This window comes from Polistes canadensis, unplaced genomic scaffold (assembly GCF_001313835.1).
Source record: "Polistes canadensis isolate GaletaPanama2010 unplaced genomic scaffold, ASM131383v1 scaffold_36, whole genome shotgun sequence".
Lineage (NCBI taxonomy): Eukaryota > Metazoa > Arthropoda > Insecta > Hymenoptera > Vespidae > Polistes > Polistes canadensis.
In genome coordinates this window covers 1001544-1019635 of record NW_014569583.1, presented here as the reverse complement: position 1 = coordinate 1019635, position 18092 = coordinate 1001544, and the positions used below count along the sequence as shown (strand labels likewise).

The 18092-nt window shown below is 33.3% G+C and overlaps 1 protein-coding gene across 2 annotated transcripts in view; it reads right to left on the bottom strand.

Annotated features, from left to right (window-relative positions):
* Positions 1-18092, bottom strand: part of LOC106784481 (probable serine/threonine-protein kinase dyrk2) — a 98165-nt gene that overhangs the window by 8601 nt on the left and 71472 nt on the right. For both annotated transcript variants that reach the window (XM_014744068.1, XM_014744067.1), the window contains exon 2: positions 16398-16553. In XM_014744068.1, the coding sequence (XP_014599554.1) occupies positions 16398-16553 (156 nt within the window). The remainder of the gene's footprint in view (positions 1-16397; positions 16554-18092) is intronic.

The following is an 18092-nucleotide window of genomic DNA, read 5'->3' as shown; positions in this document are numbered from 1 at the left end:
TAAAAATCTTTATTTTCAAATCTAAATCTCGTTTCTCGTTTAACGATGCATTCTTAACAATCATAAATTTAGATCTTAAGTTTGTGGTTACACTTTCTAAAACATTCGACGCGTTTCGCTTTCGTTCGAGAAAAGGAAAACTAGGCTTGGCCTATTCGCGAATTATCTTTTTTTTTTCTTTTTTTTTTTTTCTATTTATTTTTTCTTTCTTTTATCCGTTGCGTGTCGAATTCTACTTATTCGTACTCACACGTACGATGTATACTCTTCATATGCATACGTATACGTACCTTCGTTTTACAAAAGAATAGTTATAATAATAATAATAGTAATAATATATAGAAAGAGTGGGAAAACGATCGTAACTTGTATGTACCTCTTTCTCCAAGGACGGACGCGTGCATTCTAGCGTAGAACGAGTACTCAAACGTTGTTCCTAAGCAATGTATGCATATACACATATATGATATATTATACACGGTGTCACATTATGCTAAAAGTTTCTCTTTTATACGAGGAAAATATCTCGTATGGACTACGAAATAAAGTGGTTCCTAAGAAACTACTACCGTTCGCCCTGTGAAATTTTTCTATCGTGAAAAGTGCACTTATTTTCTAATTCTCTTTAAGGAAGATCTTTTTATAATTTCTTATATATACATTTTCTACCTTCGCGCGAATTACGTTGAAACACTTCCTGAATATTTAACTGATATCGTGTTTGCTTAATGAATAAAAGAAAACTAGAAACTACGACTAACTTTTAACGATATTCTCTTACGAATTATTTTCCAATTGAATTTCAAAAGAAAGTAGTAAGAAGCGCATATATATCGTTATACGAGAGATATTATCTCTTTAGATAATAAATATTAACAGAGTTTTTATCCGTATTATCAGGATCGATCGAAAAAGTTAAGAAATATTTCAAAGTATAAGTGAGAGAAAGAAAGAGAGAGAGAGAGCTTAAATTGAATACGAGTTACTCTCGCGTGGTGTACAAAATGCCTTTCAAAGTTTAAAAAGTGAAAAATAAGGAAACGTTTATTATTAAAACAGCTGTGTTATGTTGTTAAAGGAAGACTCGAAGCGAAAGTAAAATAAATTATATATATATATATATATCGAAGAAAAATGACGTCCAGGTAAACACAACCGTCTGGCTTTCGATTCTAGAACTTATCGATTCTACGAGAACAACAATAAAAAAAAATAAAAAGAAAAGAAAAATAATCCTCTATTCGATGCATTACGTAGAATCATTCCTTGCATTCGAGTTATGTATGTGGTTTACCTTGTGACATCTCCACCACGTTGCAGCCACGCATATGGTCCTTTCTAATGGCTTCTTGCTAGCCTATAGTCTAATGTTAGAAAAGTGTTAAATTAATTCAACGCCCGTTCGCCCGCCCTCACGTATATGTAACTATGTATATATATGTATGCGTATCGATTTCAAAGTGTCAAGCAAGTTATATTACGCGTACAACACTTTTGAGAAATCGCGTGGGCGTCGTCGTCGTCGTTCTTTTTTCCTCGGAAGCACGTTAGAAAACCTCCTCAACACACCTGACGGGAGATAACGAGAGCTCGTTAACCTGCGAAACACCCTACGCACTTGACTAAGATAAAATTCAACGCTCGAATAAACACACATAAGATTGAGTGTTAACAATTCTTTTTTAGTTTTCCTAACGTTAGATATTGTCGTTGGAAAAGGGTGTGAAAAAGATTGTTCATAAAATTTATTAATTATTCGATCAATTAATATAATATATATATATATCATCGTTTAGTTTTATTTAACGATATTTCTTATTTGATCATAAATCTTATGAATTAATGAACGAATTCATGTGTGAGAATAGGAATAAGTTTTGTTTATCTATAATAGTTTCGAATCTCATGAATTCTAAACGACATTTCTTTACCTTTAAATTTATCATCAATAAATTGATCTCTTTACGAAGAACGTAAAATATCTGAATGATTATCGTGTTCTTTGAACGTATAACAACCGTAATTTATTTTTTTTTACTCGTTGCAGGGGTTTTCTTTTTTGATCTTTGAATTATACATACGATTGTATTTCAAATAATTTTAATTAAAATAAATCGTTTTCAATAGAACGAATACATATATAATAAAGAGATCAATTTTAATTAGGCTTTATTTTATTCTATCTTTCTTTTAGTGAAATCAAGATCCGTAAATAAATATAAAGAAAGGATCGATTGTATAACCGAATGTCACTGCTTTGTACTACCACCACCACCACCAACAGCAACATTTAAAATAACCATCTGCTGCATGATTTCGTTTGGCATCGAGCTAATAACAGCCGACAAAGAACCGTTCAGTGGACAAGTGTAATTTCAAGAGATGCTCATCACACGTAATTTCTGTGTGCAAGTGTCGAGTTGGCGAAACGTCAGCATCCAACACTGCTGAATTTATTAGTTGAATTTTTCGTGTACTTTGCGCCGCTGTCCTTGAAGAACTGCTTCGAGTGAGACATCGTCATTTCGAACACACACACACAAAGAAAAAAATATAAATGATGCTCATATACGGATGCACCTCTTACCGAACTTGATCTAGTTTCTTCTATCTAGTGACATTGACCGAATCTAAAGAGCTAGGAAGTATTCCAACGCGCATAAAAGAACCAACGGTGCTTTCATTCATATTTTTTTTCTTTTTTTCTTTCTTTCAGAAGAAGAAGAAGAATTTTTTTTTTCTGCGAAAATCTAACAAATCTCGTTAGACGAATTTTTCGCGTAAAAATAATTGCAAATATCTCGCGAACGTATTAAATCATTATTTTCAACGAGCACGCGAAAAGAATAAAAAAAAAAAAAAGAAAAGAAAAGAAAAGAAAGATAAATAAATTAATTTTCTTAATTCCATGTTTTTTAATAACGATATCACTGTATCGTTCTTTATTCGTGGTTAATGAAGTTGATCATATCTCGCGGTATTTTTCTTTCATCCTTCCGTCACGTAGTAGTAGTAGTAGTCGGTCGTTAATTTAATTTTTATGGGCGTCGCGCGGTAGGTAGGTGAGAGGAAAGTAAGTATTGTACTAACACCATAACAGACGGGATTCGCAGACAAGATCATCTTGAAACGGTTTTGGCGGTTCGAACGTTTTCACGACCGAGATACTTCGAATACGACCATGAAATATTAAACAGAAACGGTAGCTCGTCGTTCTATATATATCAAATTTTCAAAATTACCCTATAAGAAAGTGATACGAGTATCTAATAAGACATCGTAAAAAGTAACGAGCTATAACCAATACCCGCCGCTCTGCCGAGTTGTATATGATATTTTCTTTTATTAACCACTTTATTTTATTTCAATTTTTCTTTTCTTCTTCTTTTTCTTTCTTTACTTTCTTCTATTTTATTTTTTTCTTTTCACGACGATAAAAATATCCAAGTGAAATTTGCAGAATAGTGGTTATTGTATCTCGTATTATATACAAAAATAAATCCTATATACAAAACAACGTGTATTGTACATATACAACTTACGTATCCGCTTATATGAATATAAACGGCAAGTTTTATAGTTCGCGAAAGGCGTTTTATTGCTGACTAATCATCATTCGATGGGATTAATGTTACATTCAAGAGATTTTGTTCGCTGACAAGGAGAAGAAAGATTGTTTCTTTTTTTTTCTTTTTTAGATGAATAAAGTTAGAAAAGGAAAGACTATGAGAATTTGTTTGTAAGACATTTTTCTACACTTTTATCGAACAAAAGTTTCTACCATTTTAAAACATCCGTTGTTATTTCCCTTCTTCCTCTTCCATTTTTTATTTCTATCTGTTCTTCTTCGAGAGAAAAGAGCTTGACCTCGAACACGTAGAAAGAAATCGAGATAGAGAGAGAAAAAGAGATTTGATAGAAAATACGTCTAGCTCGGGTGCTTTTTATTCGTGCCTAGTGTGTACCATGAGTTTAGAGTAATAAACTGGTTTTAAAGTTCCGGTTTCCCATCTTTCTTCGTCTCGCCCAGGTGGACAGGACTCGAGCAGCCTTAATAAGGTAATGAAATCTTTATAGAGCGTACTTGGAACGAGAACCCATATGTATTTGTATGTGTATATCTAAGACTCTATTTCTCTATTTCTCTCTTTTAAACTCCGTCTTTATTTCTTTGCTGAATTCCGATAAATGTTAAGCACCCCAGTTTAGTCACCTATGGTGACCATGCTAGGCGTTCGTGTTAGGTGCTTGGAATCTCGTATAGTGCCTCGTCAAATGAAGACTTTGCCCTCAATAAGGAACAGTTTGCATCGTTTTACACGCGTTGCTATTAAAAAAGTTAATATTGTTGGTATCGTAAAATGAAAATTTAGGATACCGTTCAGAGCGTGTAACGTTTTATGGTTGGAGAATGATAATTGTTTACTAAGCTAGAGATGATTATACAAAAAAATGTAACATTACGTGTACACGGGGATGACTGAATGATTCCGTATTTAAATTTTGTAAATGTCAAAAATTTGAACAATTAACAACAAATGAATTCTATTTATTTTCTTAATAAAAGATAAGAATTCTCGTCCTATCGTTATATTTTATATAACCACCCCGTGTTTGGTTTATAATAATATATAGAAAAGATAGGAAAAAGCACTACCACAAAATCACCCCACCATCCATTTACCCAGAGCACCATTACCAGCTGTTAGAATTTTTTAATGGTAAACACACTCTATGGGAGGTATTATTTTATAATAATTTTTTTTTTCTTTCTTTTTTTTTTTTGTCGACGCTCGTCCGATAGGGAGGACAATGGGAAACTGGAAAGACAATCGAGCGTCAAGCCCATAGAGAAACCTTTCATTGCCAAACAGCTTCTACGTATTGAAATTCAATCGTACCACACCACCGGCATCCGAGATGCCTTTGTCGTTTTCACGTCGTAGGCCGCGCCAACACAATTTCCGTTTAAGAGGGAGAATTCGAATGGTTCGATTCATGTCTCTAACTTTCCCCTCTTAACCTCTTCCTTACCATCCTGTACCCTTCATCATCCTTCGCAACTCTTCTCATAGTACCTAATGACTAATTATCCTTTCATCTTCCCATAACCATCTGTCGAAATTTCCGATCTATTAGATCATTTTAATTGTTTTTTTTTTTACAATTAAATAATATATTGGGTTGGAATAATAAATAAAACAAAATTAAAAGAAAGAATGTGCACGCGTGGTAAAAGTGAAATTCTTATTATCCTATAGAAATATTTCAATTAATTCTATATATATATATAATGAGCATTCCTTTAAATCGTATACCGTAACGTTTACTTATATTTTTTTAATGAAAATTATTAATATAATGTGTTTAAGATGAAGTTTAATTATAGAAATAAATACATTAGTATATATTAATTACATATTTCTTCTTCTTACTCTTTTTATTAGGACTTTGTCCTGTTATAATAGCTTTTTTTTTATTACTATTTCTAGGAGAGAATTATTTTTTTTATCGAGGGTAAGTCGCTAGCCTCACAATTACATATTTAATGAGTTATTATTTTGTGCTTTTAGATTACACAATATATATTTTTTCAGATTAATTAACAATTATTTAGGGATTTGAAATATCCACTTAATCCTTTCATAAATAAACGTATCTTGCAATAATATGTATCATATACATTCACATATACTATCACTAATTAGTATCTATAATAACTTCGTTTAATTATCAATTGTGTGGGTTGAATCAAAATTCACTTCTATGTTTCTTCTCTTTTCATTTAATTTCTAAAAATTTAATCGTTATCATCGTCGCCTAAGAAGTTTCACTCGCACATTAAAATAAGATTTATAATTATAATAAATCATCGTAAAGTCAAATAAAAATAAAAATGTATAATATTATTAAACGTGGAATATTAATGAAAAATTAAAAACCGGTTATTTGACCGGTCGTAATATGTTTAGCTTTAAAAATGCTTATCCATTATTTATTCCCCCTCCCCCTCCCTCTTTTGATCGAATATATTATATATATAATATATAATATATTTTTCATGCAAGAAATAGATAACGAACCAACAATGATAACAAGAATATAACGAGGTAAACATATATATCTTTTTAATTTCCTTTTTTACGGCAACTATGAATGAGGATGAACGAGATATTCGCTTTAGGTACAACCGGATGCAAGAAACGATCATCTCTACTCGAAAGAAAAGTCGTACACGTGTATTAGTAAACAAAACGTGGTACGAGAGAACATTTCTGTACATTCCGAAGAGAGAAAAAGATAGAAATAAATTATAATGGGATAAAAACAAGTTATGCATACAGTGGTTTCCTTTTTCCAGAGAATGATATATGCCTTATATTTTTGTTTGATATATAAAAGGAAGGAAACAAATTGATGTTCTTTGCCTACAGATTACGGGGACAAGTTTGGACCACATCCAGAAGATTTCCGAGAGAACGATAAGAGAAACCTTACCTACGGTATCTATAGAATGAGAAGAATAAAAAAAAAAAGAATAAGCTTTGATAAGACATCCCTATCTGTTTCCTTTTTACGCTGACTCTTCTACATAACCAAATCTCTTTCTCTCTCTCTCTTTCTCATTTGGATAAGTGTACACAGATGTATTTATTCGTATATGTTTACTTATCCATGTGTGCGACCAATTCGACAGAATTGTGATTAAAAATGTATGACGTGTGTGTGTGTGTGGGTCGGGGAAGAAAAAAAATGTATAAATATAATATTAGAGAATGTAATTTCTTCTTATTAGATAAAATAATATCCTATACGTAAACGTTATAAAAGTAGTTCACGCGATATAAAGAAGAGATTTATAGATTTTCACGCGAAGGATTATAAATCCATACTAGTTACCTTGACACACCAGCAACGAGGCGTTCACTCCAGAAGCCGGAAAACGTTAATCGTCCTGTCATTTTGCAACAACAAGACGCGTGACGACAACATCTTCTATTCTATTAGGTGAATCGTTAGAAAGTATCTCGCAAACGGTTTATACATAATTGTTCTTTTTCTAGACAATAGAAACGAAGAGTATGATGACGATGGAATGAGAACTCGTAAAGAAAAAAATATCATAATGTCTCCGGTTTCCAATCGATCCAATCAATGAACATAAAAGAAAAAGTTAATGAAATCGATCGTTCCTAAGAAGAAAAAGAAGAAGAAGACTGTGGAACAAGACAAAAGTGTCAACAAGTTGCTCCGAGAATTTTAATCGCATTACTTTACCAACTGTTTCTATTATCTTTAAATAGTAAGAGTAAACTAGCTAGCTGCTGGTTTTGTTTTACCGTATTCGAGTAACGCTCGTTAAAGTCTTCCTCGTCAACTATAATGATCATTAAATTAAACGCTAATGCTAATTCAAGATCGATCGATCGTTTTTGTTTCTTCTTTTCTTTTTTTACATTCCGAAGCACGTATTATTATATACTTATAGTAACGATTGTTTGTCAATCTCAAACGTTAAGATGATTCTTTTCTTTCTATTGGCATTTCAGATGATTTCCTACGTAATAGTGCACGTAGGAATGTTCGTATCGATTATGTCAGTATCCTATGGTGCTACGTCGCATTAGAAGAAGAAAAAGAACTATGAATAAGAAGAAAAAAAAAAAGTCGAGCAAGCCTACACCATTTGTTAGTTAGATTAAGTATCTATGTCGAGTATAAATGCAAATGTTGGATGATAAATTCATTAACGCGAGAACCAAAGAGAATAGTAATCGCACGATCCCTTTGATTTATCTCTCTCTCTCTCTCTCTCTCTGTCTTTTTTTTATTAGTATTTAAACTGCTTACGAACGAACTAGTAGATGATGATAATGATAACTAAGAGATATGAGCCCTTAAAGGTATTTCATATTATAATCATTATATACATATTTCTACGAGTAGTCGTAAAGTCTGAGGATAACGTTCCTTGGTGGACGTCCTTTGTGACGAGATTGACGTCTTACGACAAGGTTGAAATTCCAGACGCGTTAAGAATTAATGATTAAACGATTTTCTTTCTGAAAGAATATATAAGCTAGCGAAACGAATCTAAACGAAAAGAATAAAATAAAAAGTAAAAGAGAGAGAGAGAGGAAAAGAAAAGAAAGGAAGGGAGAGAGAAAGAAAGAGAGACAGAAGAAAAAATATATTTTAAACAATAGAAAACCCGTGCATACGCTTACTTATATCTTCGAGAATTTCGTATGCATCGAGTGAAATATGGAAATGCATAATATATATTGTTTGGTGTCGTGCTCGTATGTGCTACAGGAAGTCACGTGGTGCGTCGTGGCAGTTTGCGCGCGCACACGACCCACCGGAAGTAACGTCGATACCAACCAACGTCAACAGTCCCATTATGTAAGAAAAAGAAGAAAGCAAAGGAAAAAAAGACGGAGGAGGAGGAGGTGGAGGAAGAAAAGAAATATATGAGTGCGAGAGAAAGAAAGAGAAAGAAAGAAAGAAGCATTAATAGCGATGTTCTTATCTGACTGTACGATCAGCATCGACGAATCATCGGTACGGATCCATTAACCCTGTGATCCCTTCCAAGGTAACGGGATATGTATGACCCCAGGGCGTTTTCTTTAACGATATATACCATTCTACCACGGTAAAGAAATTAATACGCGAGCACGCCTCACCAACTACTACTAGCTTTTATTCTATAAGAGAAGAACGGAAGAAGAGGATAGGAGGGGGGAGAGGTTTTGGTGGGGAGGGATGGGAGGGGCAAGGGGGTTCTCGAAGGAAAACACTGTCTCTCACGAGTAAGCAGATGAAATTATGAAGTTTGATAGGGAAGCTGACTCGACTACTTTGTATTGAGTTTGAAATAAATCGAACTAGACAGGTAAAGTAGTATTACTATTACTATTACTACTACTACTACTACTACTACTACTACTATTACTACTACTCGCTCGAGGAAGTTTTAAAATTGATCGTTTTATATTACAATTTGTTATATTACTCCTTTGCCAGGTTATTCATTTTGCTTTTATTTGAAATTAATTAAAGATCCTCGAAGTTAAGTACACGAAGTAAGTTACTAACACGTTTCTTTTCATTTTATTATTATTATTATTATTATTATTATTATTATTTCTTCTCTTTGGAAGGTATCTTTCCTTCCTGCTTTCAGAGGGTTTTGTAAAAAAATCTTAAGAGGTGAGCTCTTCTCGCGCGAAATAAACGAATATATACTTATATATACACATATAAGCGTTCGTTTGAACTCATTGATAGGCGAAACCGGTTTTTTTTTTAAGCCAGCCGGTGGTGGTGGTGGCCGAGCAACAGTTCATTGTCCTCTTGTCTCTCTCGTCTCTTGGTCACATGTGTAGTATATGCATATGTATATCTACGTATGTATGCATATATAAGACAACTAAAAGGGTAATTGCACTTCATAAGTAGATATTAGAAAGAAGAGACGCGAAATTTTAATATCGTTAGAATCGATCTGAACGAAAATACTCGGTCTGTTGATCCTATCATCATAATCTAACATTTTTTATTAACGGAACAATAGATTTTATCAAACGAACCTTGCGAACCTAATACTACTACTACTATTACTACTACTACTACTACTACTACTAATAAGACTTTAGTGACTTTCTAACGTTACGCAAGAAATTAATGCGAATGAACGTAGTAATCGATAGCTCATTCGCGTACGTACGATAACTTTAATAATCGACTCCTATCATCCGATTCGTCTCTTTGTTATTCCTCTCATTGAAATTCATCTCGGTATAAAATGCCATGCAACTTTGTTCCTTTTTTATCTTCTTCTTCTTTTATTCTTTGCTTATCTATCCTCTCGGTGATTTCGTTTTCAACATCGAGGAGAAAATAGAGATGATAGAACACGCTCGATGATTAATCTGTCTTGTAAAAATTGAAGAAATGTTTGCAATCTTATGATTATAAATTATAATGTTTCGAAGGAAAAGTATCTGCCGAGTTTCTACTATGAAATCACAGCCGGTTAATATTATTTATAGAAAGAGAGAGAAAGAAAAAAAAATCTTCAAGCGAAATAAGAGAAAAATAAATAAAGAGCAACATCGAAAATTGAAACTTTCGCCGATGGGTTAATAGAAAAATCAATTAATTCTAACGACAAAACGATCGAAAAGATAAAAAAAAAATAATTACTGCGGTCGTACCTGTTTGTTTCTAACATCCGATATTTAATTATCGACTATGCTTTTCCTATTTACTTGCTCGTTAACAAAAGAACTCAAACCTTGGATTGTTAAAGAAGAGATGAGATGAAATGAGATGAGAGGAAAGAAGAGAAGAGTCTCGTTAATGCATGTGTCGTTGTTTAAAGAGACAGACACACTTAAATAGAAAATGAGTACACGCACATAGGCGTATTTTCTAGTTAAACGTATGTAAGTACAAAGATAATGGCGAATCTCACAACGAGGGTTCTTGTAATCGAACGAAGAAGAAATGAATATCTCCATTAGTGCATGCCCATAGTCACAGGGACCCACATATGCACGGGCGCATAAAGTCAAAGTGCGTATGGAGTTATAACGGTATTACGATGTACCCATACTTATGTTTGTGTTTATATATTTCCTACATGTATATATATATATATGTATTATTTGCATATACTAACACACGTTAACACAGTTGATATTATACGTATGCTTGTATCGTATTAAAGGTTTTAAAAAAGAAAGAAAGAAAGAAAGAGAAAGAAAATAGAAACATCCAATATATTTTCTTGCTTGTCCAAGAATTTTGTTGCCTTTGATAATAACGAATGGAACACGAACATCAATAACTAATCGTTTGTGGTTTAACTCGACGTGTTCACATTCGCACGGTCCCAACTCTATTGGCGGTGAGCTATTCACAATCGGAGATAAGTAACTTAGAAAGCTCTTGTTAATCTAACTAGCGAGCTCGACGTTCGTCTAGTTACTTCTTACTAGTACGCCGAACGGGCGTCTCTCTTTTTACCTTTCGTTTTGAAGGAATTATTGAAGAAAGCTTGGATATTTTATGTACGTACGTTCCAACACGATGTAGTAGTACCTCTCTTTGATCTTCGATCGAATCGTGGCATAGATCTCGAAGAAAAAAATGAAAATACAACTAACGAATAAACAAATAATAATAACAACACAACAACAACAACAATAAAAATTGAAATCGTTAACGAGTCCTAAGTTATATTCAATTTAATCTCGAACTATAATATATTACTGTATCGTGATCGAAAAAAATAATAATTATATCTTTGAATTAATGTACGCATTTTTTTTTCTTCTTTTTCTTTTTCTTTTGTAAAATCATTTGATCATATCAAAGAATAATTAAGATGAGAAGAAGTTAGGAGGTGAACAAGTTGAATCGAAATGATTGTTTTAACAGTTAGAAGAGTATCACAAAGCGGAACAACATGGGCATTAGGTTTCTTTCACGTAGGATCGTTAACGTCGACCCACCCCCCATAGGTAGAGTATTTATATTATCGCGAAATGCGAGATACAAAGCCAACCTATCGAGTTACAGTGTCATACTGCTGCCAAGCAAGCGGTAAATGCAACAACTACGTGAACGATACTAACTAGCTTCTACCTGCTTCTTTTATTTAATTTCTTTTCTTTTTTTCTTTTTTTTTTTTTTCTTATTTCGAATCTTCCTATGTGCTCTCGTGTTATTGATATTAAGAATCATCTCAACTTCTGTATTAAAGTGTTCTTGTTGTTGATTTTTTTTATTATTAATTCAATCGCACATTATCGATCCCATTTAATTTGATTGACCGTGTTCTCTGATTTTTTTTTATTTCATTTCTAAAGATTGATACGATATCACACGATATATTCGATTGCGCAAAAATCTTCTAATACTCTTATCTTATTCTTTTGTGTTATGGGTACACGAGCAATTACGATTTCTCGTGAAAAAAAAAAAAAAAAGATAACTCGCAATTTATTTGCGAGAAATAAAAAGTTTATCTATTAATTTTCCTCTTTAATTCCACCTAATGCGATATCTCGCGAAAGTTTTAATAATCGTAACTCGATCTAATGATAAAGAGAAAAGAAAAAAGAATATTCGAAATTTAAGATTCATTCGAGCCAACACATGATCCCATAACAACGAATCGATTCGTTCGTGATAAAGAACATTAAAAAAGAAGATACGAGTATTATAAACGTAATCGCTATTGTTGAATCTTACAATTTGATTTTTTTTTTTTTATGCACGCGTTGTTGACCGAGATACAAGTTCTGCGCTTCTTTTCTTTTCTTTTCTTTTCTGAGTAAGCAGAGTTATTTCGAAATGTAAACAAAATTTTTCCCGTGACTCAGGAATGAGATCTTTTTCATTTTTTTTTTTGTTTTGTTTAATAACACATAAGCAAGCTCGATTATCGATCCATGCGTTTATCGTTATTGAAGTACGAGTTGTTGCATCGGATTTTGAAAAGGAAGTTTAATAAACTCAAAGCTCAGTTCAGTCGAAAACAATCGTTGAATGACGATGAACGTTGGTTAAACGTTTGTAAAAAGGAAAACGGATAGAAAATTTTGTAAACTGCAAATCGTGCGCCTTTGATTTCTTTTTTTGCATAAATGTTCGAAAAGTTATTTTATCTTTTTTTTTGCTGATAAATTTCGTTACCGAAAACCATCAAACCTCACCTTGCTTCGAATTTCAAAATCATTTTACATTTTCTTACAACAAAGAGAGAAAGAGAGACCTGTGTTTCGATGTCAAATTATTTTCTTTTGATATTGCATCAGAAATGGAAAATGATAGTAAGCATTTTCGTTATATTTTGCTTTTTTTTTTCTTCCTTTTTTTTTATTGTGTTAAGAATACTAAACGTAGTGCACACGAGAACAAAAAAATGTATGCGTCAGACCAATATGCAAAAAAAATATCAACATTGTTGCTCATCAAAATTTCATTCTGATGATAACATCTATTAGAAAAAGATTCATCAAAAGTTTTTAAATAATGGTAAAATAAAACTACCGATTGACTCTAAATTTGAAATGACTGTTCGAAATTACTTTCCGAAATAAACCTCCCCAACCAATGTAATCATTTATTAATGTTCGTTAATCGAAACGACGAAGATAATAATTAATATAAACAATTATATAAATAATTAAGAATTAAGAGAGAGAGAAGGAGAGATGTCGCCTTGAGTTTTTTGTTTTCTCTCTTTTTGTTTTGCCAATAAACCTTGAAATATCCGGATAGATCGGAATAAAAAAAAAAAAAACAAATAAAAAAAGGATTAAAAAGAAACGAGGAATTATTCGCGTCAGATCGCGTGGAGTTTTTCTTGCGGCCAGAAAACCAAGCAGGATACACACTAACACACTTACTATAAGCGTAATGTGACGAGCGTGTAAGAACGCGCGAATATCATTGTTAAAAGTTTACGTAAGCGTAACTTCTTGTTGCTATATCTTTCTCCATGAGTTAAGAATCATGGAATGAACAAAAGGGAATCGTATGTCCGATCGATCACGACGTTTCAAGGAGACGACGATTATGACGACAACGATATTATATTGTAGAAACCATTTTTTCGTTTAGTAACTCGCACAAAATCATTATTTCTGGATCGTCATAGTAATCTTATCATCGTTCCTTCGAAATACTTCGAAGAAATTCTAACGAGAGACATCGTTTCTATGAGTCACGATCGAGTTTCAGAGGAATTCAAAACCAACGGAAATGATGAATTTTTATGTTTTTTTTTTTTTCCGGATAAAATAATCACGTTTAGAAAGCATTCCAATTTATTTAGGTACCTTATGATCGTATTTTAATCTGTATTATTTTTATCGAATATGACTGATTTTTTTGTTTATATTTTTTATTGCTCGTATTTTTTATCAAACAAACGAATATATTTACCTTATTCTTGAAATCTAATAGAATTACTTGTAAAATTATGTTTTTTTTTTCTATAAATTTCAAAAAGTTTATAGAAAAATCATCTCTCATTGCGTGATATCAAAACTAAGGATCTAAACTTTTAAAAAAAAAAAAAAGAAGAAAAAAAAAAGATTTGAGATTAAAAATTGTAATCGACAATGTCGAAAGATATAAATCGTTTAGGAGTTGAAAGACAATCGACCCATTTCTGTTCTTTTTCTTATCTACATCACACTGTAAATATATAAGCGATAACAATTAACGTTCAGAAAGTATACAGAAGTAGTATATAGAACATAATCGTACCGGTTATATTTCCTATCTTCAACGAATAATGGTTCTCCTTCCTTGTCAAATCTTAAAATAACTAAACAAAATGATGACACTTTAGAGATAACTAACGTTAAAGCTTCTAATACTTACTTATACATTAGTTATAAAATGTGTAACGCAATGCAACGCAATGCAACGCTGCTGCTGCTGCTGCAGCTACTGCAGTTGTTGTTAACAAAAGAATTTTCTATATCATTGTTATTGTTACGTTATTATAAGTACTATGATGATGATAATAGAAATATAAGCACGAAGAATAAGTTGAAACAAAAGGAGCAGAAAGTAAGTTACCACCACGACATAGGAGCAAGAGGGTGTGAAGGGGCGGCGGGACTTTCGCGGAACAGAACAGAACAGAACAGAACAGAACGGAACGGGACGGACGGTTATTCTGTTGGTTGCGCAAGTTGCAACAATTAGGTTCAAATCCCACAAAGAAACTTTCTAAATTCACGTATGAATTAGTTCAGAGAGAAGTCCGATAAAACCGCACGTATGAGTTTAAGTCGGGTGTTGTGTAGTAGTAGTATACGTTGCCCCCGGACTCTCTTTTGCCAGCTATAATACGGTATGGATGAATATTTACCCACGTAATACATATGTAGAGGGTAACTGCAATAATATGCCGCCGTTGTGGGCAAAGGCTTGTGCTTCTGTATATTTCTATATATGTTTACGCGTCCCCGTCCCCGTCCCCGCCCCCCTCTCATGTGCCGGGTTCGTATATATGTATATATGAGGTTGAGTTCACGTGAATTTATATGTGTTGTCCCACGTACGTAGGTACGTACCAGGTGATGCCTGAAAATTGCACGTTGCAAAAAGGCTCGCTGAGTATAGTTATGCAACGACCACGGGGTCGAGCATATAACGAAATTCGATCGTCCCTGCCGCATAATAACTTTGAGAAAAGAAAGAAGGAAAGAGAGAGAGAGAGAGAGAGAGAGAGAGAGAGAGAGAGAGAGAGAGAGAGAGAGAGAGAAAGAGAGAGAGAGAAAGAGACAGATAGATAGATAGATAGATAGATAGAGAGAAAGATATTACAGAGACAAATCGTAATGACGTGGTGACTCGACGTGATCCCAGCTCTTTCTCTCTCTTTCTTTTTTTATACTCACCCTTTTTTACTTTTTTTTTTTTTATTATTGAGAAACCATAGCCGCGTGCTCGAGGTCATAACCAGCGAGGAAGAAGTAATTATTGGGATGAACGGATTTGTCAGGGAAAAGAAATATATACGTGGATATATATCGCGAATATTTATGGCTGGACGAGTTCGAAGGACGAAATTGCTTCTTTTTTTTTTTTTATTCTTTTTTGGGACACTTTGTTCCTCTTTCTTTATCTTTGTTTCCTTCTTCCCCGATGAGTCATAGCGTGGTACGAAACTAATGCTTTATGTAGTGATTATTCAAAAGGATAGATTAAAACAAAACGAAAAAAAAAAGAAAAAAGCGTGAGAACTTCAAAAATAAATACACCATATCATCCTTTAATCGATCGAAATGATTCCGTTTTAATATTAAGTGTTCTTTCAGATGGTGCAATTATTTTTTTTAAGTCAATACAATTATTTTATATATGCAAGAGTGAAAGATTAATTTAGAAAAAAAGAAAAAACACGCACGAACTTTTGATTCACCCTAATATTTCGATTACAGGGAGGAGGGGGGGGCGGGACAAAAATGTATTAGCCAAAAATTCTGACGCAATTAGCACGTACATATATATACATTTATATCATCATCCGATCGAATAGTTTAGATAGATAAATAATTAAAAAAGAAAAAAAAAAAGAAAAGAAAGAAGGGGAACCGATAGTCCGACCTCGTTCTGATGCATCATGGTAACCGAATAAGTATTGCGTCGGTGATAAATTAACACGAAGAAAGAACCGGTTAATTATCGAAAGTCTCTTATCAGAATACGTGGCCAACCAGCCAGCCAGCCAGCAGGCAGGCAGGTAAGCAAGCAAGCAGGCAGCTTTCTTGTCCGAGGAATGATGTATCGCGGATCGGGGTTTGAATACAATCGCCTTTGGGGTTTCTTACAAAATTCTCTAGTCTATAGTTTCTTACCTCGTGTGGTACTGGATTGTTCTTGTTTCGAGTGGCATTGGATGTATTATTAATGGATGAGAGCGTGGTGAGGGTTGCCGTGCCAACACCTCCGACCGTCTTTCCACTAACCTTGGTACCAGCACCGCTGACATCTTTGTGCAGCGTTCCGGGACTCTGAAATTTATGAAATATGGACTCGTTCATTTTCATTTTTATTATATATATATGTTATCGTGAAGACCAAGAAAATTGGAAAATGTAAAAATTCACATAATTGACATACATGGTCAATATATATCTCAAATACGTCGTTCAAAGACCGAAATTGGAGAATGTCAAGATTCACATGATGAACATGGTTAACACATACTTCAAATATATCGTTTAAAGACTGAATATTTCGGTTTGTTTTTATACATTAATATTTCGGATATAGGGACCAAGATATCATGTGAATCTTGACAATTTTGGTCTTTAACGAAAAACAGTAGTCTAATAAAATTCGTTCATTTTTTTCCGAGATTCGAGAGTTTTTAAATTTTCAATTACGAAATTTTTTGAATTAATACAACCATATGGATTTTATTATACTCTTATCGATAACGATGTTCTTCCTTTTCTTTTTATAAAACGTTATATATACTATTCATTTTCTTATTACTCATATTTGTTTTCCTTAATGATCGTGCAAAGTATACGTGAATGATCTTCGAGTAAAAAAAATTGGGACAAAGATCAAATCGAAATAATATACTTTCACGCGATAAATAACGCGAAAAAGCAAGTGGTACAAATGAGCCGTGCGACAGCCGATCTGTTGGTGCATGTTTCTAAACAATGTTCAACTAATTAATGATCGTCTTGTTTAAGTCGTGAGTTAGAGTTCATGAATGTGTGGGAGATTTCACGATGAAAATAAGAAGAAGAAGAAGAAGAAAAGCTGATACTGTACTGTACCAACGATGCAAATGAATAAATCTTTATCTATAATATATATTTTCTTTTAAGTGATCTTATACTTTTACGAGCGAATAAAAAGAGAAAATAGGATACCCTATTCTTAGAAGATAACAAACGGATGATGATTACATATATATATGAATAAGGAAATGATGCATATCAAAATAAGAATTAACAAATCTACATAAAAAAAAATCTTTGCCAACTCATTGTCCACGCGCGTAGTTTAATTTGGAAGAAAGACACACACACACACACACATACACATGTGTGTCCGGAAACATAGGGCAATGTCCTGACGCAGGGTCATTCTACGAACTGATCCATTGTCAATGTCAAATCGTTCGGGCCGTTCATTTCTCGTTCCGTTAAATGTTAGGTCAACGTACCTACATTTTCCACGCAAATCAAATGTGTTACATTGGAAGTGTATCACGAACGAAACCGTTTTCCCCACATTGCTTAATGTGTCACAATACTAATAATAATAATATATATATATATATATATTTTTTTTTAAAGTAGATATTGTGAAAGATATATAAACTATGATAGTAGTCGATAATAACGTGCCAAGTATCTCAACGAGATCGAAGTGTTTCGAATAAAGGAGCGTTTACGAAGAAACTCCGTTAGGACAGTCAACGAGACAATGGGAGTCGTGAAAGAATAATAGCGACGAAAAGAAAGCCATGGGCTCCCTTTTAATGATCACCAATCGATGTTCATGCCCCTACGGACCTTGTAGATCAC